Raw genomic sequence first — 23,410 nt, 5'->3', positions numbered from 1 at the left:
ACAGCAGTAGAAGTGTTACCTGCAGACTTAGATGCTATTACACATTTTTCAGTGAACAAATTAGCTCCTCAACAAGAATGATTTGGCCTCCAGTATCATCAGGGCTAAGCTTAAGAAACTCTGATAAAGATAAAATGTGGCAATTATGATTAGGATGGTGTTAAGGACAAGTAAAAAGTCATGATATTAAGGACAAGTAAAGGCAAGGTAATGTTCTGGAGATTACGATGTATTTTAAATGCCTCATTAGTTAGAAAACTCTGAGTGTAAACCTCAGGCGTCACACAAAACAGTATTTGCAGGTTTTGTTCCCGTTCATGTTGGAGAACCAATTGAACTCTTGTTCAACCTATAAAATTTTCATCTAAAGCATACTTGTCTGATTTCAGTTTGTATGAAGTTATTAGTGAAAATACTTCTCTTTTTAAATTTTTTTGAGAGAGAGAATTTTTTAATATTTATTTTTTAGTTTACGGTGGACACAACATCTTTGTTTGTATGTGGTGCTGAGGATCGAACCTGGGCTGCACGCATGCCAGGCGAGCGTGCTACCGCTTGAGCCACATCCCCAGCCCAACTTTACTTCTTATAATCTTAATATTTGGTACAAAATATATAGGAGGGGTGTGTGTGTGTGTGTGTGTGTGTGTGTGTGTGTGTGTGTGTGTGTGTTTTAACAAGAAACTATATAGTATTTTTGGCTGTGAGGGCCAAGAAGTAAAATCATTATTATGTAGATACTTATATAATAATTTAAAATGTCACCATTTAAAAATCTAAAAAATCACTCTATGCCCACAAGTAGTAAGTCAAGTCAAAACAAAACAAAAAACAAGCTGAATGGATTTGGCCTTTCAACTAAGTTTGCCAAACCCAGTTCCAACTTTAAGTAATAGCTAGAAACTGTCAGATGTATGATATTGATCTAATCATTTCCTTTACGTTTTTTTCCTGGAGGTGTGAGTGGTACAGACATTCATGAGGTGTAAAAGAGAATATTTCAACTTCTGTTAGTAGCAGTAACTAACCATTATACATTTTGAATCTTCAGTGCTTTTGATTCAGATTTTCCATTAGAATTCATTTTTTAAAAATTGATAAGCTGCTGCCCTCTTGTGGGAGGCCTGTGCCATTGTGCTTCTACATCACCTTAATTTTTTTTTTTGCTTTCTGATGGGTTTAACTACAACAGTCTCCTCTGATGTGATTTGTACTTGAAAATGTCACTGTAGCATTTAATCACTAATCAAACAACTTAGTTGTATCTATTTTTTTTAGTAGTTTTCATTATTTTATTTACTTATGTGATGCTGAGGCTCGATCCCAGTGCCCCACACATGCAAGGAAAGCACGCTACCACTGAGCCACAACTCCAGCCCTCATGTCTACTTCTTATTATAAATGTAGAATTTATGTATCCAGTGTATTTCTAAAAGGAATGCAGCAAATACATTAGGAAACTTCCCTCCTATTTTGTACAATTGAGCCAATAGTAATATAATAAAGCATAAACCTTTTTTGTGTGTATTAAGACTAGTTTAAGCAATTCTCAGATTTAATTCATATACCTGATATTACACTCACTTCAAATGTACAGTCAGTAGTTTTTATTTTAATACATAGCTATGTTCAACCTCTTCCAATTTGGAACATTTTTATAAAGTAAAAAGAAACTGTACCCTTTAGCTATTGCCCTCCTCCTATGTTCTCATCCTGCCCTGCTCCCCCACCCTAATGCCCAAATAAGCATTTGTTTACTTTCTCTATAGATTTGCTTATTTTGAATATTTCATATAAATGGTATTGTATGTGGTCAGTTATAATTAACTCCTTCACTTAGCATAATGTTTTCAAGATTGATCCATGTTGTTACTTGACCAGTCCTTTGTTTTATGGCTGGTTAATAGTCCATTGTCTAGATATAACACAGTGTTTACCCAATAGACTTTGAATTATTTCCTCTTTGGCTATAATGAATCATGTTCCTATAAATTTGTATACTAGTTTTTATATGGACATACTTCCATCTTTTATGTGTATACTGGAGTGGATTTTGGTTCAAATGGTAACTTAACTATTTAGGAACTGCCAGATTGTTTATCAAAGTGTCTGCAATAGTTTACCTTAGCAGTAGTAGTGGATGAGGGTTCCAATTTTCCACATATTTGCCAGTACTTACTATCACCTAACTTTCTGATTACCACCATCCTAGTAGGTATGAAGTAGTCTCTCATTGTGGTTTTGATCTGTGACTCCTTTAGGATGAGATGCATGATGATCTTTTCATGTGCTTATTGCCTATTTGTATATCTTCTACAATGAAATTTCCACTCCAGCTCCTTGTCCATTTTTAAATTGGGTTGTCTTTTTATTATTGAGTTTTACTCTTTCTTTTCATTATACTTCACTACCACTTTCTTTATACTTAAGTGAATTTCTTAGAGACAAGGTACAGTTAGGTCCTTTTTTAACCCACTCTGCCAATTTCTGTCTTTATTTGATAAATTTAAAATACTTCCATTTATTATAATTATTGATATGTGAGGGCTCAAATATGGCATTTTGTTATTTTTATTGTATTTGTTTCTATTTTATATAGCCTTCCTAAGAACTTTGTGAATGTTTTTTAAAATCTTTATTCATATCAGTTTTGAGTGCATCTCTTTGTATAGCTTTTTTACTGATTGCTCTGAATCTTTACAGAAACTTTTCAGACTCAAGGTCTGTGCTTAAGAACTGGAGAGAGAAAATGTTAAGTTAGATTAAAATTAAAAGTGTGTCTTTCTGTAGTTCTTATACTGTGACTAACACAAAAGAGGAAATCATCTTCCAATATTTAAAAATATTTGTATGATCTTGCTAACATCATGAGGCAAGTGAAGTTTCAACATAAGTCTTCATTTTTACTGTCTTTAATCTTTAACATAAACACAAGTAATATCCAACATGTGTTAGAACTGCACTCAGTCATCAGCTGCAACCATAGTTAACCACAGGTGTGAGTTCTATGAAAATCAGTTAACACATTCTGTGAGACTCAGTTAACTATGTGGAATTTACAGTAAAGTATTATAGGCTTTATTTGTGAAATTGTATGTTGCATATTTTTTATACCAATAAAGTTTGTAAGTTGCACAAACTTTACTGACATGAAAAATCAACACGTGCATACATGTGCATATGTATATTCTTGTGTATCTGAACACTGCTTCATTCTCCTAACTTTAAACCAATTCTTAAACATTTGGCAGCACACTCCTGGGAATATTACTATTACCTTGAATTTTAAAAATGGAAAGTACCTGTAAAATTGTAGCTTAATAATTCTAACTGAACAAACTAAACTGGTAACAAACAAATGTGCCACTATGCCCTCCATTTCACCACATCATTTTTTTGTGTAGTGTTCTGCAAGGTCCCAGTGCACTTTGGTTATCTCAGGCAGACCGCATGGTGCCTGTGGTTAGATATGGTAGCTGTGTAAGCAGTGCACAGTTGATGTTGCTGATTACCAGAAGAACATTCACAATTAGTTGAAGCATTCATGGAAGAGTGCTCCTCCACTCTTCTTGCTTTCAGGTGATAAAAGATTTAGGTAACATCACTTCATATCACACTGAACTGCAGAAAGTAGAAAAGAGATTGTCCAGTTTGGTTCCCCCTCACCCCCACCCCTCAATCCTCTGAGTATGGTGAAGAATGTATGCATATGTCCACATGCTGTGAGGATTTTCTTAAATGGCATTACATAGTATGGCATAGAGCAGCAAGAAATAGTCTAGTGTTTAAGTCTCTGTATTTTTAAATATGCATTATTATTTGGGAAATATTATTTAGAGCATTGGTTTAAAATTATTTGTGTTAGACTATCTTTTTTGACTCAGTAGAGGCCTTTTATTCTTCAGAGTCAAACAGTTGACGTATATTTAATATTCATTTTCTGCATGACTTTATTTTTGTGATATGTGTTTATGTGCAGTATCTAATTCCAATAAAATTGTCTTGACTTTTTCCCTTTTAGTTTGATGAGTGGTGTGAAGAATAATGTTGGAAGAGGGATCAATGTTGCTTTGGCAAATGGTAAGAATAGTTATTGTAGCTTATAGATATATTCAGTGGATGTTCTTGTACCTAAAAGTAAAATGCAAAATAGTGTCAAGGAATCAGATTATATCCACTTTTGAAATGAAAACCTTCTCTCAACCTCTGCCTGCACCCAAACTACCATAGATGGAGACTTGGTGTCTATTTATAGCATGTTTTCTTGAAAGTATCCCAGTAGTGATCATTCTGTGGAAAACGTTCTTTGAGATTATCAGAAAACAGTGAATCTAATGTTAAATTATGTTAAATGTTAAATGAAAATTTGATGCATATTTTATCATTATGATAAAGATAGGGAGATAGGCATGAAGGTATATAAAATGACAAAGGATAATGGACTATTCATTGGATAGGTAGAAGAAGGAACAAAGATTGAGAATTTATTGTAGTTTTTCAATATTGTCTACAAGTTTCTCATAAATTCATTGAATCCTGGCCATCTTCAGTGTTGCAGAATTAGATCTGAAAATCCGAGCCATGAAGCAAGGGCTATATGCATGCAGATCATCTCTACTCTGGTACCATAAGTATCCCATAAAGCCATAAAAGGTGGTAGCGGTTACTATCCACCTTACGCATTTGTTGTATAGGAAAGTAGTTTTTATATATTTCACAACAATATGTAAATTTTTGCATCTTTCTTCATTTTCTTAAGTAAAACATTTAATATCTGTCTATTTAATCAATTTTAATGAGGGAAAATGCACATTTTATTTTAAAATGTCTTTAATATATAAAAGGGTATCTGATTCAAGTAGCTATCTCTTTGTTGTAAAAGATTTAAATTAGGGAAGCTGATAACACATATACTTAACTTTGAATTGAAATAGTATGTAACAGTGAATTATGTTTGCCACTCTTTGATATAAAATATTTATGAGAAAGTCCTATTTAAGGATGGAACTGGAGAGTATCATACTAAGTGAAATAAACCAGTCCCAAAAAACCAAAGGTCGAATGTTTTCTCTGATATGTGGATGGAAACCCATAACAAGGAAGGGTAGGAAGAGGAAGTATAGATGTTCATTGGATTAGACAAAGGGGGATGAAGGGAAGGGAGAAGGATGGAAATAGGAAAGACAGGAGAATGAATCAGACATAACTTTCCAATGTTTATATATGAATACATAACCAGTATAACTCCACATCATGTTCAATCACAAGAATGGGATCAAAATTGTAATGGCTTGCACCCCAAGTATGTATAATATGTCAGAGTACACCCTACTGTCACCTGTATCTAAAAGCGACAAATATAAAATAAACAAATAAGAAAGTCTTGTTTAAAAACTACCCTTCAGATATATACAATTCAGATTTTAAGATCTCAGAATAATTTCTTCTATGCTAGTGAATTCACATCAGTCATTAGATGAGATCATTTGTCTTCATAATGTATGGAATATTTGAATTTCATAATCTGATCTGAATTCAATCTCTTTCAGGAAAAACAGGAGAAGTGTTAGACACTAAGTATTTTGACATGTGGGGAGGAGGTACGTGTGAATATGACTGAATTACCTCAATGTAATGTAGCCAATTAATGAGAGAAAAATGGTACCATTTGTGTTAGTTCATTTGCGTCTCTAACCTTTCACTAAATGTCCAGCTGTACTTTAATAATCAAATTGTATACAGTTTATTTTTGTTAGAAAAACTGTTGTGTGTAATTGAATAAAATAATATAAAAATCAAGATTTAAAAACAACAACAACAACAAATTGAGTCCTGTTTTCTACTGGACAACTAATTAAAAGCCCTGGGCTCCTTGAGCTTTCTGTCTGAAATTAGAAACAATGTATAAAAGACCACCATAACCAATTTAAACCTTTTTTACTGAGTCTGTTTGTTTACATATAATTTTCAGTCTCAAAAATATAAGTGGGAGCCTTCAAAATATACAAATAAACTATCAGGTTTTAGAAAAATAGTAATCCCATTCATCCTAGTTCTACCTAAGTATGGCCATTAAAGTACATGAATATTCAAGAGAAGGAATAGATTTTCTTTGTAATTCACTGGACTTAGTACAATCCAAAAACATTTTTCCCTTTTGTATTTGGAAGTCATTCAAGGAATGGGAAAAGACACCATCATACAGAGGCAAGGAGCTGGCAGCTTGAAGAAGACGATGCCCAAAAGGAAAGGGTTTCTTCTTCAAGTTGGAAGGGAGACCAACACTGGTTTATCTTTTAGTTCTTTAAGTTGGTTTCCACTTCTCCATCCCATGTATATATATATATTCCCTAGAAGGCAATACTGTTAGGCTTCCTTAAGTTTATGTTGAGAATTTTCAAACAATTCAGATTATATAGCATTTCTTATAAAATGAGATGCTGTGTATTATTTATTTCTCAAATAAGATGTGAAGAACATTTTATGGCTGTCAAAACTGTGTAAACTTAAAATGTTACCATCAGCTTTAGATTGTAAAGGCATAATTGGTCTTACCAAAATGTGTTACGTGGAGAGCCTTTTAGAAAGCTGTTGTTGGAAGCAGTAGTGTGATAGGAAGTTCTGGTGGTCCTCACTCTTCTCATCACAGGAAGGTGAATTCCTCTGAAAATAGTCTTCCAATTAAATAGTTGCAGTTTGTTGCCATCTTTGCATTTAATGGGAGTAATTTGTTAGCTGCTTTGTTTGTTCCATCTTTTCTGAATTGAAAATGTCATTATTATTATATATATTCAGAGAAAATCTTTGGAATCTTTTCTGTAGAAAAAAAATTAAGTAAATTTGAAGTAAACTAGCTTTGAAATAGTGTTAGGGGGCTATAAGGCAACCTGACCTTGTAGACAACTCCATATGTGAGGTGATTTAGTCACTGAGTGGTTTATTTTGATGTTCTTGTGGACCAATATCAAGATGATGTGATTGTGATATTTGCTGTAATTAATTTGGCTTTTAGTGATACCCTACATTCCTTGCCCCAGCTCATTGAAAAAGATAGATCTAGAAAATTCTTGAAATCTGAGTTTATAGATATTTTTAAAAATTACATATCTCTTGGAGAATTGGATGAAACCAGTGTATCCTCTTTCTAGAAAAGTTCCCATACAAACAATTTTACATACATTCAGGTAGTCCATGAGCCATTCTCCTGAAGTTTATCCACAGATCTCAGAATCAGGCTTTCCATAGACACAGTTGTTCATATCTGAGTGATACCTTTCACTTTATAAGTCATGGCTCTGAGTTGGATTTTCCTCAGCCTCAGGATATCAGTACAAAAGACATAGGATAAATTAGGACTTGAAAATTGTAGGCTGATGGTGGGATCATATTAAGGGACAAACTAGGCAGTTTTTAAACTTTGTAAGATTTGTCTTCCTTTTAGATTTCTTTTCATTATAAATTCTTGTTTTATGAATAATTTGCATTTTATAATATTAATTCTAGGGATTATTTCTGATGGTTACTCAGTCATTTAAAAAGAAAACCCCCCACCCTTTCTTTTTCTTCAGATGTGGCACCATTTATTGAGTTTCTGAAGGCCATACAAGATGGAACAATAGTCTTGATGGGAACATATGACGATGGAGCAACCAAGTACGTAAGCAAAATCTTATCCAACTTGTTGGGGCTCTGATTTGTAATGATAAGAAAAACATATTTTCATTGAAAAAATGTATAAATAAAAAGGTATTTTATTAAACAGAATTTTTAAAAATTGTGCCAAATTTATATTTTTCTTAGAAGTTATGAATTTTTTTAAAAAGGTCCAATTCTACAAGTGTTGAAAAGATATTTGGCTTTTTAAAAGAACATGCCTTCTTTGGTTAGAATTTTTCCTCACAAGATTTTTTTTTGTATTTTCTTTTTTAAATTATCTTTTGCATTCAAGTTAACCCATACTTACTTGTTTATCAAGATATTAACCATTATTCATGTTAAAATGTATTTTTTTGTATATTACTTGTTCATAGTTTTGTAAATTTATGGTGACTTTGTACTTTTATCTTAAGGTTAATTGTCAGGTAGTTGAGTCTGTGAATTTCTCTTTGTAGTTTCTTTTCCTTTTAGAACTGAGATGTATTTTTGCATTCCACATTTGATATTTAGTGTATTTTTTTCCCATTATTTTACCATTTTTCTGCGTTTCTAAAAATCCATTCGGAAGACTCTGTGTAACTAGGGCCAGACACTTGGTTTCGTGTCTGGAATTTTTGTTCTGTTGACAAATTTTTATTTGCTGTTTTCAAAGACACTATTTCAATTGTTTTATAACTATTGTGTGAAAAGTAAGTATACTTCTTGACTGGTGGGGCTAAGCCACCTCTAACATTCGTCTTTAAAAAAAATTTTTTTTAATATTTTTTCCATCAAAAATAAAAAATAGCTGGGTTTGGTGTGGCATACACCTATAATCCCAATGGTTTAGGAGCCTGAGGCAGGAGGATTGAGAGTTCAAAGCTAGCCGCAGCAAAAGTGAGGCACTAAGCCACTTAAGGCTCTGTCTCTAAATAAAATACAAAATAGGGCTGAGGATGTGGCTTAGTAGCCAAGTACCCCTGAGTTCAATACCTGGTACCCCCCCAAAAAAAAAAGAATAAAAAATATTCTTACATATTTTAATTAAAAAGTCTTTAAAACTATTAGATTCACACGGGAATATGGCATGTCTTCTATTTACTGATTTTTTTTTAAAGCATATATAACATATGGTTACATTATTGCAGATACAAACTTTAAAAAACAGTGCCTCTTTATAAGGGAATATAAACTGAAGTCATTTCACAAAGTGCATTTTTTTCTGGTTCACCTGTGGCTATATTAGATTTGTAAACTGAAGATCAACGTAAAATTGGCAAGTTGAACCATTTTCACATATCTGAATAGGACGACACAGGATGTAATTACACTTTCCTTATCAAAAAACCAAGTAACTTGCTCTTTGCTTTGGTTGTTTTAAACCCCTTTGGCTGTTTTAAACCCCTTTTCTGACTAGCCCCACATGACCTTTCTTCGAGGCTACACTCTTTTGTTATACCTGTTTGGAATGAGAACCGTTGTTCTCCTTAACCTATTAATCTATTAATATTCTAATAATAAATTGTAGCCTAACTGGAAGTTTTCAGTGTAGATACCTGAGATTAAGAAAAAACCTTAAAGGCTATCTAAAACAGCACGCAAGCCTGGGCAAGATTCCCTGGAGTGCTCTGTAAATATCTTCACTTTCATACCCATGCAGTTTCCCTATCTAAAACAAAACTAATGCAGATTCATAGAGAAGTGCTGTGCTCCAGGGTGGGCTCCCTTTAAATTCTCCTGATTATCCTGAACTTGGGTAAGTTGTGCAACAAAACAATAAATATGTTCTCCAAGAATTTAAAGCTAATTGGTGTTTACTTTTTTCTTTTCTAGGCTCAGTACACAGACCTCTTTTACCTTTTATCATGTTAGTTTCTTGTTCTACTTATACTCTGGCTACATTTCTTGGGCATTCTTTAGCTGATTATTGTTTCTTTTAAAATGACTGTCCCAAATTAAATACAGTGTTCCAGATGTGGTCTGGCCAGTGCAGAGTGCAGTGGAGATGATCTCTTGCTCTGTTTTAGAGATTACATTTCTTTGAATATTCATGTAGACTGGTATTCTATTAGTTTTTTTTTTTTTTTTTAAATAATCACATCAAATTTTTGGCTCATGAGTTTTTGGTCAAGTTAAATTCTAGAATCTGTTTATTTGATCCTAGACTTTTATTTTGTTTTTTAAACCACTGCCAAGTCAGGTCTTTCTCTCCATTCAGAACTTGATTTTGTTAATTTAAATGAAGAACTTTATATTCATTTATTCTTGTTAAATTTAATTTTGCTGATTTGGACTGTCTTGGTCTTGATTCTGACATTTGTCATATGAGGTTTCCATGATCTAGGCTTTGTACTCTCTCCAAAGTCATTTTTATGTCCAAATATAAGTCCTTGATAAAAATGTTTCTCAAGAGCAGTGTGCTACCCTACCAGAGGCCTCCTCTTCCAAAGGATTCAGCTGATAATGAACTGCAGAAACTATTTTCCAGTGTACCTCAATAAGCATATTATCCAGCTGCAATTTTATTGTTTTATTTATAGAGGCTGTTTTTTGAGACTGTTAGTTGAAATCCGTAGATGATGCTAATTACAGTACCCTGATCTACTTCCTCCATAGCTGAAATAGCTAAAATGTCATTAAGTTGACTTTACTTAATTCCTTTCTCTTTCCCACTATATGCTTTCTTTCTTTCTTTCTTTCTTTCTTTTTATTATTATTGTGTGTGTGTGTGTATGTGTGTGTGTGTTGCTGGGGATCAAACTCAGGGCCTTGTGCATGCGAGGCAAGCACTCTACCAACTGAGCTATATCCCCAGCCCCTCCTTCTTTCATTTTAATGCTTGTAGATTTCTTCATTGTCTTTTCTTGTAGAATTGTGGTAGGAATTGGAACCATAGTTTCTAAAATGTTCCTTGTATTTTTGGAAAACTTCAACTTTTGACTTTTTTTGTCTCAGCATCTTCATTTTTCCATCTTGTAAAATAACTGATACTGCCTCAAAGATTATATTAACAAGTTCCTGTAGAACCTAACTGTGTGCCTTCTGTGGGTCTGGAGGCTTAGATCTACTTTAAAACACTTATGTAGATATCGTAGAGCTGCTATTCTCTTTTTATGTTGATTAAAAATATGTGTACCCTTCTGGACAGACTGTCTTGCTTTGTTGTGATGATATTATGTCATTATTGTGAAACAGTGGGTCCTGTCATTACTCCCACTTCATAGCAAAATTTCTAGTAGTTTTGGGAGTCTCATCTTATTCTGAGAACTACATGTCTTCCTGGTAGTATTAAAACCTTTGTTCTCTGGGGCTGGGGTTGTGATGCTGGGGTTGTGGCTCAGCAGTAAAGTGCTTGCCTAACTCGTACAGGGCCTGGGTTCGATCCTCAGCACCACAATAAATCAATAAAATAAAGGTATTGTGTCCAACTACAACTAAAAAATAATTAAAAAAAAAAAAAGCTTTGTTCTCAGTAATGTGTTTTGCCTCGTATTTTTAAAACTGTGACTTTTTTTTTTCAGTTTGAACCCATCACAATACCCTCATTATATGGTGAAAATTATTAGGGTTATTTGGGGGGTGTGTGTGTGTGTGTTTTCCTTCATAGGCATTTCCAACCTGAACTTTCTGTAACAAACTCTCTTTCAAGTCTGGGCTAGATGGCCCCCAATGCCTAGCATCTGTTCTTCAGTCTATTAAGGTAGTATGGTGAAGTTCATAGCACTTCTATTTTCCTACTTGTTCTTTCTCATTAATCAGAATTGAGCCCAGAATAGCAGTTCTTATTGCTTTCTGAACTTCAAAAAAAGGAGACATTGGCTTGGCTCAATAGTGGAACTGCAGGATTGTCATATGTACTTCCTTTATCAGCAAGGACTGAAGCAAAACCAGACACTGTCTTGGTCCCCATTTCCACCTCAGTGACCTGGGGTTTTTACCTGAGATTTGTCATGTAGGCACCATCTACCTAAGGCATTCCCAAAACCCAGACACCAAGACAAGAGTGGACATTGAGCATAAACTACATCATTTGTGCACACAGGCATAAGAAATCATTCTCTTTAGTTTTGAAAAGGATGGGAGCCCTCCTCCTCCAGATGCCAGCCAAGACCAATCCAGATATAAGGCCTTTCTAATAATGGAAACCTCAGGTCTGCTATACTAATACTCTCTTGAAGAATGGGAACTCTGGACGGTCTCATGGAAATATAAGGAAAGAGATCACTGGAGTGAAAACATAAAGCTAAATCTTCACATTTCTTCTGTATCTCATGCTAAATTCATTTGTACAGATTATAATGATAACTTATGAAATTGTGAAAATAACTGGTTACAGAAGTAACAATGACTAATTGCCCTTCAATTTGTTTCTTAGTTGCTGCAAATGCTTAGCCAAGAAAAATTTTACTTACTGTTTTCAGAGACCAGACCTGTGTTTGGATGGCCACCTACTTTGGGGACAGTTTTTGTATATAAAGCAATCACCATTTGTGAATTTAACATTTATAATTTCAACTGTTTATGAGCAGCCCTAAATGTCTGTGAGATGGCAATTTGTAATCCTTCTGAGGTGTAAATGTGAATGGAGTCTAGGGCTCTTTGCCCAGAGAACCTACTATAATGTACCCTCTGCATTTCAGTACTATTTATTCATGCTATGGCAGCAAAATTCATCTACTAGTGTCACAAGTGGAAAGTTTTGAGAAAGTAGCCAGAAAATAGAACATCTACATAAACTGTATGAGTGGAATTTTAGTCTTCCAGATCCATAACATATGTTCTACGCTATTTGGAAATGAGAAAACAGAGTTCAGGTAATACTCTCTAATACACAAATTGTTTATTAAGGGAGCAAACAAATGGAGAGTGATACCTAATTCATGTAAGGATGGTCACAGGAAACAAAACTTGAGGAGAAAGTGAGAGAGCCCCTGTATGTACTCCATATGAATGTTTCCTCTCCAGAGTCTAAGATGTCACTGGTTCTTTTTATACTAAAGACATTTCACATCTTTTTGGTTCACGGTTATAATATATCACTTGATATAGAGTTGAGTCTGAAAGGCTAAATATTCCAGGTGCTGTCCCTCATTTTTTCACTTCTTCTAGTAGACTCCTTCAGGTGGATAACAGTGCCTGTGCCGTGGTCAGAATCATTCCATTGCTCCATGGATGTGGTTTGCATAAGTTATAAAAGCTGTTATATTTGTAGTTCTTTCCTGTTTTATGATTTCAAAATATAAATCATCCCTTTTATCTTTAGTTAAATGAGCGCTATACCTGGTTTCTTTCATTAATATACTAAGAAAAGCTAACAGATACTAGCACAGTATGTTTTTTGAAACACTGGAATTTGCAAATATGAAACACCCTGCCCCACATTTTAGCAGAACACACCTTTCAAATTGCCCTAGATGGTGGGACTGTGGGACTCTCATATACACTTGCCCTAGATGAGCTGCTTATGGGGCCATATGCTATAGGACTTCATATCAAATAACCTGTACAGGTGACCCATAATTATATTTTTGTTCTGTTTGTAGTTATACACCTAGCATTTATTTGAGTTTCTTCTCCCCTTTGAGAGACAAGGGAAAGGAAATCTCTCAATGTTAGAATTATAACCTACCCCCCACCCCCATAATTTTAACTAGTAATTTCCATAGTGGCTAGCTGGCTACTGCCCCTCCTCTTTCTGGCAGTTAATATTTTTGTTTTTTTTACATAGCTGAAATAACATTTGTACTGCTGTTTTCAAAATTTGCTTTGTCTTAAAATAAAACACTGTGAAAACTTCCAGATTTCTATCAACATTTACCTTTATTCCATTCCCATATAATTTATAAAGGGTTTAGTGGAGAATCGAAGTGCTAACTAATTTTACAAAGATATTGGTTGCTTAAGACCTTGGATTAACCTGGATAGGCATCTACTAAAACTTATTTACTTCCTAATAGAATAAATTAACATTATTAATTGCTAGAATTCATGTTCTTTTCCACTAAAGAATTTAAATAGAAATATTCTGTGAAAACTTTTCTGTTTTTTACATTTTCTTATTTAAGTTCACGTGTTTTCATTTTACTTCATGCTTATCAACTGTTATGGATGAATCAGTGCTAAGTGTAGTGCCCTGTGTTTACTGTTGTTTTCTTTTTCCTTAAGACTCAATGATGAGGCACGGCGGCTTATTTCTGAATTGGGAAGCACGTCTATTAATACTCTTGGTTTTAGAGACAACTGGGTCTTCTGTGGTGGGAAGGGCATTAAGACAAAAAGTCCTTTTGAACAGGTTAGTATCTTAGAACTTCATAATCAGTGAAGTTTTGCTTCAAAAGCAAAGTGTGTAAAACTTTCCAGTATATATTCCCATCCGGTTATTAAAAATTAGATAAAGCAGCTATTAAATATATTCAGATATTTTTCATTAAATTTTTAATAACTAGCTATTTGAAATAACCATGACACTTTTTAAATTCAAAAACAAATTCTGTATTTTTTTTCCCTTACATAACAGTGCATTGGAATAGGATTACTTTGAAGCCTTTTAGGAAGCATTAGTTATTAAGTATTTTAATTAAGCTTTAGCTATTAGAGTCAGTTAAGTTTGGAAATACTACAGAACTTAATAGAATGTAAACTTTACTTTTTGACTGACACATGATCCTGTAAAAACGTCTTCAGTGTTTTGTTTTAGCTGTGTTTTGAAGGTTGGCCACGGATGTGTCAGACCCCAGGGGTTGCTCATTTACTATCTTGGTCAGTAATTTATATGACTTCATTGTTGACATGAGTGTTACTGAAATGAGTGAGTTATGTTTTTTGAAAATCAGGACACAAAGGTTTTTTAAACTGTATATTATTACTGTGTTCCAATAGCACATAAAGAACAATAAGGATACAAATAAATATGAAGGATGGCCTGAAGTCGTAGAAATGGAAGGATGCATCCCCCAGAAACAAGACTGAAGAAAATATGGAGAAAACAGAAGGAAGCGCACTTTCGATATTAATGGGAGACTCATAAAGAAGAAACTACGTGTAAATATTTTAAGAGCATGCATCCATCTTGGTGTGTGCATGAGCATTATCTCTTTTGATATCAGGATTATTTATTGCTAACGTAAATAGCTATCTTTGTAAATAGTCCTAATGGGCAAATCACTGAACCATTTTTAAGCACATTTCCTTAAAAGTACAAATGTTTAGACCGCTATGGTAATGACATACATCAATTCTAAAAGCATACTCAGTGGATTACTGATCAGATTGTGAAAACATTGATATATAAGGTTGCTGTGAAAATCAGTCATGGAATAATATGGCTTTTATGGAGGAGATTTTGTTTATAAATATATGTATAGATATATATCTGGCCTTGTGATGACATTATCTTTTAAAGTCAAAAGAGATTTAGCTAGTCATATGTGTAATGTCACCTTATAGTCCATTTTTCCTGATGTACCTCTTTTCTTTATTTTCCCTTCCAAAGAAACCAAGAAATAAAATGTTGGATACAAAAACTTATGTCAGATTTGTGAAAAGCACAACAAATTCTTTAATGCACACAGCAAAAAGTCAATATATAAATGTAGGTGTCCTTTAGGACTACAGCTTCTGAATTCTGTGGTAGTGGTGTCAATAATTTGATCTTGTATAAGCTATTTAAAATGAAGCTAGAGGTGGAAACTCCACAGAGTTGGAGAACCAGGCCAAGTCCCCTCCCTGACCTAATCAGGTATTTAGGACAACTAAAAACAGTATATTTAGAGCAATACAGGTATATATTTTCCTTATTTGTTATTGGCATTGACTAAGTGATTTGAAGAGAGCTATGCTTTAATATCATGACACTTGATTTATAAGCTGATAAATTAATTTTCTATTTACTTCATCTAACTTCTTAATGGCAATTATTGCCCAAAGCTTTAGTGGCATATTTAGAAAAGTCCAATTACTGAGTAGACATTTTTTAAATAATTTTATTTGACCCAAAATGACTTCATTCCCAATTCTATATAGAAAATAAGAGATCTAACTTTTTCCTTAAGATGTTTACAAAATTACTTAGTTTTGTTTTATTTTGCTTTAGTTTTTCTAGGACATTAAATTCCTATTATATATGAAGTATCTTAAGCTGGAACATAAACAAATTTAATAATCCAAACTGCCTTTCACAGTATAAGGCAGCCCTAAAATTTTGAACCTAAATGGCTTGTATAAAAATAACCTATAAGCAGTATTTGTTATTTTGCTGTAAGTTGGATGCCTTTCAGATATTTCATAAATATTAATAACCTTTGGGGTACAGTTTCTTCCCTTAAACTGAATGTAATGCACCTTACATGTTTAAACAATTTTTGTAAACTTTTTAGATTTTTGGTGCTTATATATTCAATCACATGCAGCATGTATATTTTGACATTTAAAATACTTCCCTTGATTCTGTAAATTAAAAGAATAGCTATTTTACAGTTCCAGGGATTGTACAATAAATGTTACATTTTTTTTTAAATAATGAAAATAAATACATCTTGGTTTACACATGAATTTTTTTATTATCTGGCAAAGTAATATACTATGAGACTTCAATTGAGATTTTTTTAAGTATTTATTGTACTGTTTAACATGCAAATAAATTAAATCAGTGCTGTGGTTAAAAAGCAGAGGATATATCATAACATATATAGAATTTATATATCTAGATGCCAGGACACCCCTTTGATTTTAAAGATTGTAGAAGGATGGCGTTTGCAGGTGCATTGAGATGTCGAGAGATGGGGTTAGGATTAGTTATGTAACTAACTGCTTTGGTGCAGTATGTTTTTGTTCGAATTCTATCTTGTATAGATTGTGCCAACTTAACTTTGGAAGCAATAATTTTACTATATTTTATTTCCAGATCTCTTTAAAGTCAGCATTATAAGCAAAACAATGCTCATTTAACATTAATAATTTTCTTTATTAAAGTAGAAATTTGATGTTGACATTCCAGTAGTTTACATGGTATTTAAGGGCTTGTGGATGCATATTTTTTATTTGTAACCACAGATGCTTTCCTAGAACAAATGTATTATTATATGAATGTTAAAATAGAGTAAAAAAAGTAGAAAATAAGTAATATTTGGAAAATTAAAGAAAAATCGAGCCAGTCTTCATATTCCTGACTTTAATTTGATTAAAGTGAAATTTATCATTGTGATTTCTATATTGTATTTGTTTTTCAATTAATCAACTAATATTTTATAATTTTATGGTAGCTGAAAATTCATTTAGCCTGAATTTTACTTTATACTTTTAAAGTTTACACAGATTATAAATAATTTGACCAAAAAATATAATTTTATTCTGTTTGATCCTCCCCACTACCTACCTTTTTTTGAGGGGTGTTGGGAGGGGGGGGTTACCGGGTATTGAACTCAGGGGCACTCAATCACTGAGCCACATCCCCAGCCCTATATTGTATTGTATTTAGAGACAGGGTCTCACTGAGTTGCTTAGTGCATTGCTTTTGCTGAGGTTTGCTTTGAACTCAAGATCCTCCTTCCTCAGCCTCGAGAGCCGCTGGGATTACCACCATGCCGGGCCTACTACCTGCTTTTTAAATGAAAGAATGAGAAGTATTCTGTGTTCAGTGAGCAGATGGTTAAAAGTAGAAATTCATTTGGAAGACTTTTTTGAAATGTATATGAAAGGGGAAAATTATTTGTTGATTTGGTAGAGGATTTGACACTTCTCAATAAATACAACCTTTTGAATAGCAGTAAAAGACGTGTAAATTTAGAGATTTAGAATAAAGGAACAGATTTCACTTTTTGTAAAGCATTCCTAATGAGGATGCCTTTCCCATCTCTTGCCAAGACTACTTTTCTATCATATACTTGTTTCTTGATTGTCACATGTCATTCGTTAGTCAATTTCCACCCATCTTAGGCTCCTTTGTTTACTTAGGCTTTGATCCTCTCCTATAACTTGCTTTGTTGCAATTCCCTTTCTTGAGGTTCTAGTTTAATCAAGGCTAGATGAGAGTATAGAGCAAATGGGCCTGGCCAGAGCCTGACAGTCTGCTGTTGCTAGGTGGCGTGAGGGGAGCCAACAGCAAGATGAAAGCCCCTCCAGAGAATCTAAGAGGCCTTCCTCTACTACAGTCTTGCTTCAATCCACTGAACATTTGGGTGTCTCTTCTGTGGGTGGTCAGAAGGAAAAGAGATTGGCCAACCCTTAGGTTAGAGACAAAGGAGATGTTTCTCTTGGATTTGTCCCATGGGCAGTTTACTAGCATGGAGAACACAATCTTCCCAATACAGCTAGTTCACACATACAACTTGGTGCCATTACTGAAGTCACTGTTCAGCTGTGCATAAATCATGCTGACCTAGAGTGCACTGAATTTTGAAAGAACAAGGCTAAATTTATAAAAGCTGTTCCCTTTTGTCAGAGAAAATCTAATTTATGTACCTGCAAGTTTATAATGCTCCATAACCGTTGGCCCATATTTGTTTACCTTGGTAGCCATAGAGAAAAGGAGGCTAAAACCTTAAAGAGAAGGGAATTCTGTGGTGAGACAGTATAGTGTACTGATTAGGAACACAGACCTGCCTGCATAAGCTTCTTTGTTTCCACCAGTTATGACAGTGATCTTGAGAAAGTTCCCACGCCTGTGAAACAGTAATGATATTAGTGTGTGTGTGGTTCCTACAAAGCACCTGACACCAAGTACTCAATAAATGCAACTGCTAGTATTACAATTGCAATAAGCTGTCTCTTGCAGGCTAGTAACATTTTAGACCAAAAAAAGTTAACAAGTCAGCCTTGAATGGGAATTTTCACATTTTTACCTTTTGGGATCAAAACATTCCTTTTACAGCAAAGTCTATTTGAAATCTTAATGTTTGACTTTCATGTTTTCCATGATGCCTGCTACTGCTGCTAGAGCTTGGAAGTGTCATGGTGGGATGAACGAACTCAACTCAGTCTTGGCACCAATGAATCCCCTTCCAGAGCGTAGCCTTCTCAGTGAATAATGGAATAAACTGGACAAGTTGGAAGTCTATGTTTGTTTTCTGTAAATATAGTCCTCCAACAGAGGAGGGTAATGCTCAGCCCTGAGAGTGTGAATGAGCCTGAGTTCTCTTATCCTAAAACTTAACGCAAATTTTGCATTTTATCATGTCAGATGTTGATAAGAACATAGAAATCTTTTAAATTACTTTCAATTTTAGTTCCAAAAGCTGTTTAGTTTATGTATACCTCTGTGCATCAGAGGCCTGATTGGAGAAATACTTTGTTTTATTTGATAAGAACCAGAATGAACTCCAATGAGAATGTCATGGAGTCCAAACTCTGATCAGAAGAAAGGTTTAGAAGCAAATAATGCTGGGGGCTATCATTAGAAATATGTTCAGTTCATGGAGAAAGCAGTAATCCCTGATTGTTGGGGAGGCCCAGGATGGAAAGTGGAAGGGTATTAACTAGTATTTCCTGAGATGCTGGGAATGAGCTCTGGGCCGAGTCTTGCCTGCTGATTACCTGGGAATGTGCCCTGCCCTAAATTGCTTTCTCTTCTCCCTTAGGGAGAGGACTTGCTCCAGACTTCTATAGAAATCTGATACTTGACCAGAATAAGATTGAAAAACCAATGGAATTGTTAATAAAGTATCTTAGAAGGCAGTGTTAACATTCCATTATGGAAATACTCTGGAATAGTGTTCCTTTGGTTCTAAAGCCCTGGGTGTGTTGGATTTGGGCACAGTGACGAGTTGTGGCAACTGGAATTTTGAGATTGTTTTTCCTATATCTTAGTCAAGAAATTTTAAGTATAGTTTCTCAAGAAGTATTACGTTGAGGACTTGGGGGAAAAATCTTAAAGCTGACAATTTCTTACATAAATAGTGAGGTTTACCTTTCAGTTTGTAAAAATTACTTACCCTGTACCAATTTAATAGAGGTTAAATTGATATGCATGTTAGGATGCATCCCATTGACTTCTTCAGTTTTTCCAAATTGCTCTTTTACCATATGTTACTTTTTGCCTTTCATAGAGCTTGAGAGGAGCAAAAATTATTTATTTGCCAGAGAGTTTAAGATAAAGAAATGACAGTGAATAGGACTAATGAAAAGTGAGGATTATATACCAGGAATAAACAGGTAACCATTGATTTACATTTTGTATACTGACACATTTCCTTGGTTGAGAAAGAGATTAAGTATATTTGAATGTGTGGTTTAATATGGTAATAGCAAAGAGTAATTAGTAGCAACAAGAAGAGGCTGCCCTTCCTTTTCTGGCTACACAGGGGCAAGTGGTTATAGATTATGACCATGAGTATTAGCTCATTACTAAAATATAGAAGGGAAGGCTTTTGGGCCGGTAGAGGTGAGCCACTCTAATGGCTAGAATGGCCATTTAACAATAAAAGGCAGTACAGTATCCTCCAGACTTTCTGACTTTCCTGTTCTTACCAATCAAGTGCTTTCACTTATTCTGCAAATTAAAAAGTCACATATGAAAGTTTAGTTTGTGTTGACTTGTTCCACATGTATTATTACTTTCCCTTTATAATGACAAGGGAAGAGATTGCTTTTTCTAGCAGATTTTGTTTCAAAAGGTTTTAATCTGTTGCAAACCACCTCTAGTGGTTTTTCTTTGGATGTGAGTATAAACCACTACAAATGGTAAATTTCATCCATCTATTAAAAATAACACTTATGTAACAACTGACTATAAGCACAACAATAAAAAGGATGTAAGTATTTATTTTATGTCAAACCTAGTTAGTGTGATCTTTAGTCATTTATTTTTGGAACAATTGTTAGATTCTTGGATAATTCAACTGTTAGCCCCATTGGGATCTACAGTACAAATCTGCTCAAATGACTCTTGAGTTTAGACATCAAGAAACAGTGAATTTTAATTATAATTTCACAGCCTACCTCCATTCTCAGTTTTCCAATCACTTCACACCCTCAACCAAGTTTACATAACCAAACTATGAAAAAAATACTAGAATTGTCATTATATTCACAAATACCCAAACTGTAATTATAGTTTACTGACAATTTTGATATTTTAGTACAATAATAACTTAGTACTGGCTAGGGCATGGATGCCAAAGCTAGTTATTCTGTGAAAGGCTGGTTACTTGACCTTTTGCAGGTATAGTTTAAATGAAGGCCACAGAATGATACATACTTTATGTGGCTGTTGTGGGAATTAAATATATATAATATACATATATATATTTAATTAATTATATATAAATGTATATAATGTATATATGTACATACATGTGTATAATAAATATATATTATACATATATATTTATATGTGTATATGTATAATTAGATCAATACTCAGTTTACAGGGAGTGTGAAGTGTTTGTTAATATTCTCTTTCAAAGGAAATGAGTCCCTCCCTGGTATACCACCATGTCTCCTTTTGTGCTATGCCACATGCCATCCTCCTCCTCCAAGAAGAGTGTGACATCACTCTTATCTATGGTAAAACTGAAATAGAAAAGAATCCAGGCATCTTAGCTCACTGTCCTAAGGAAGGGTTCACCTAAGGGACTATCATGGTTCCTGGGAATGGGATTTGAATTTTTTCTTCCATCTATTCAGCCAAGTGGATCATAATGTTCTAGACAACTAACTGGCTCCAAGTGGTTGGTTTAATTTCTTGGTGTTTGGCGACCTGTGGAAGCTGATGCAAAAAAAATTATCAGCAACTCCCAAAGGGCCTCTAAGTCAATATTTTGATGAGCTTTTCTGCTTCCACATTTTAAACTAAGTAAAATCAAAGACAATATCTCTTTTTTTTTTCTGATAGTATTTCAGAAAATTAAAGTGCTTTGAAAATATTTACTGTGACTATCACGTTTCCAAAGATGCAAAATCATAAGGTCATAGCATCTAAACATTCATAATAAAAATTTCCTTGTTATTCTTTGTATGACTATCATAGCTCCTTAAAATATAAGATAGCTATCATCCAATTTGGGATAAGGAAATAATGCAGTTTATATTAAAAAGATTTAATGTGTTATTAATGTTGTGTAAAGGTACTGCAAATCAGAAATGTTGTTATTAGTCAATTTCCTTATCCAGAGGTTACAAATAAGGCCATTAAACACGATATTCTTGATTTTATTTTAAGATGAACCATCGTTTCTATTAGGCAATTCCAAATTAATAAAAACATTGAACTATTAAACTGAAAAAAACATTAGAACACCCCTCTCCCCCTTTTAACACTATACAGGGCTTTTAAATAAATCAAGACACTTTGTACCCACATACATAACCCACAGAGTTTTGGACTTGCTTTGTCTGGATGTGAATTCTGTGATGAAAGAAGCTGTCCTGTGAACACATCACTAGAACTGGGACATGTAATGACTTGCTGGCCAGCATGCAGGCACCCTTTACTGGTGCATAACACCTTGGTTTTCCTCTATGAATTCACCCCCTCTCTGTTCTATGTCATTTTAGTTTGCATGAAACCCACTGCTACTTCCAGGCAAGGGCCGTCAGACAGATCCATGTACCTATTTCCTAACTCCATCCCCCCAGTGGTCATTATGATTGGCTCTGAGATGGGTACATTTAACCAATAAGGGCCAATGACATTCGACCTTTGCTGGGGCTTCCAGGAAAGAGAAATTTCTGTTCTCTTCCAGGTGAGATTACTTTTAGAAAAGAACCTCCGCCTTTCCTTAGAATGAGACCTCTCTCCTTAGAACAAGTATTGGGAAAATGTGAGCATCCCTGTTGCTAAGAAAAGCAGAGAACCTGGAGCTGCTATGGGTGGGAGGGGAGGGCTTGGGGGTTACCACACATTGTGGCATCTGAAGTCAGCCTCAAGTGATGGAGAGACCTGAGCCTCAGTGTGAGTTTATGGATCAAGCTTCACCTAAACCTGTTAAAATTCTGAAGTTTTCCTTTAATATTTAAATCAGTCTGGGTTGTTTTCTGTTATCAAAATAGAGTCATAACTAAGGCAAGCAAAATAGCCTAGACAAGATAAGAACTTTTGCCCTCAGAATGGCGTTCCTAAGGGCACAGTGGTGCTATAACCACCGACTGGGTGTGGGAAGGAAGTGGGCCAACACCAGGCTGTCAGCCAGTAAGAGAAGAGAAACTCGAGGATGACTTCATGGAAGTGCCAAGGATGAGAAGGAAAAGAAGAACCCAAAGATGCAGCTTGGGAGTTGGAGCTGTTCTTGCTTAGCACATAGAGGAGAGCCTGAGTTAGCATCAGGTTTTTAGAGTAATGGCTGGGTAATCAGGTATTCATATTATGAAAAGTTTTCTAGTTAAAAGAAGAATTGGTAGTTATTAAAAATTATAGTCTTCCTCTTCTTTTGGTGGGGTGGTGGTGGGAGGGTACCCGGGTGAACCCAGATGTGCTTAACCACTGAGCCATATCTACAGCCCATTTTATTTTTTGTTTTGAGACAGGGTCTCCTTAAGTTTCTCAGAGCTTCACTAAGTTGCTGACTGAGACTGGCTTGAATTCACGATCCCCCTGCCTCAGCCTCTCAAGTTGCTGGGATTATAAGCATGTACCACCATGCCTGGAACATGTTCAGTCTTGATTTTAATACTAGAACTCAGACATTTTCCATGAGTGTTCTCTTTTTCATAAATAATTGCTCTGCCTTGGTAAATGAAATTAAAAGGAAATAGAATGAAAACTCTGGGTCAGGGAAACATTTCTTTATCTTATTCATAGGGAAGAGAATATTCTTTCTTTATCCATTCTGAACTTAGAAAA

General features: G+C 34.5%; 1 protein-coding gene across 2 annotated transcripts in view; it reads left to right on the top strand.

Moving 5' to 3' along the window:
- Positions 1 to 16,837, top strand: part of Fam3c (FAM3 metabolism regulating signaling molecule C) — a 44,519-nt gene extending 27,682 nt beyond the window's left edge. For both annotated transcript variants that reach the window (XM_015488280.2, XM_015488279.2), the window contains 5 exons: positions 4,022 to 4,080; positions 5,550 to 5,600; positions 7,569 to 7,653; positions 13,801 to 13,927; positions 14,515 to 16,837. In XM_015488280.2, the coding sequence (XP_015343766.1) occupies positions 4,022 to 4,080; positions 5,550 to 5,600; positions 7,569 to 7,653; positions 13,801 to 13,927; positions 14,515 to 14,604 (412 nt within the window). In that variant the 3' untranslated portion in view covers positions 14,605 to 16,837. The remainder of the gene's footprint in view (positions 1 to 4,021; positions 4,081 to 5,549; positions 5,601 to 7,568; positions 7,654 to 13,800; positions 13,928 to 14,514) is intronic.
- Positions 16,838 to 23,410: the final 6,573 nt, after the last annotated feature.

Source organism: Marmota marmota, unplaced genomic scaffold, assembly GCF_001458135.2.
Source record: "Marmota marmota marmota unplaced genomic scaffold, marMar, whole genome shotgun sequence".
Taxonomy (NCBI): Eukaryota; Metazoa; Chordata; class Mammalia; order Rodentia; family Sciuridae; genus Marmota; species Marmota marmota.
Note: the sequence above shows the minus strand (reverse complement) of the source record. Positions and strands in the feature narration are given on the sequence as shown.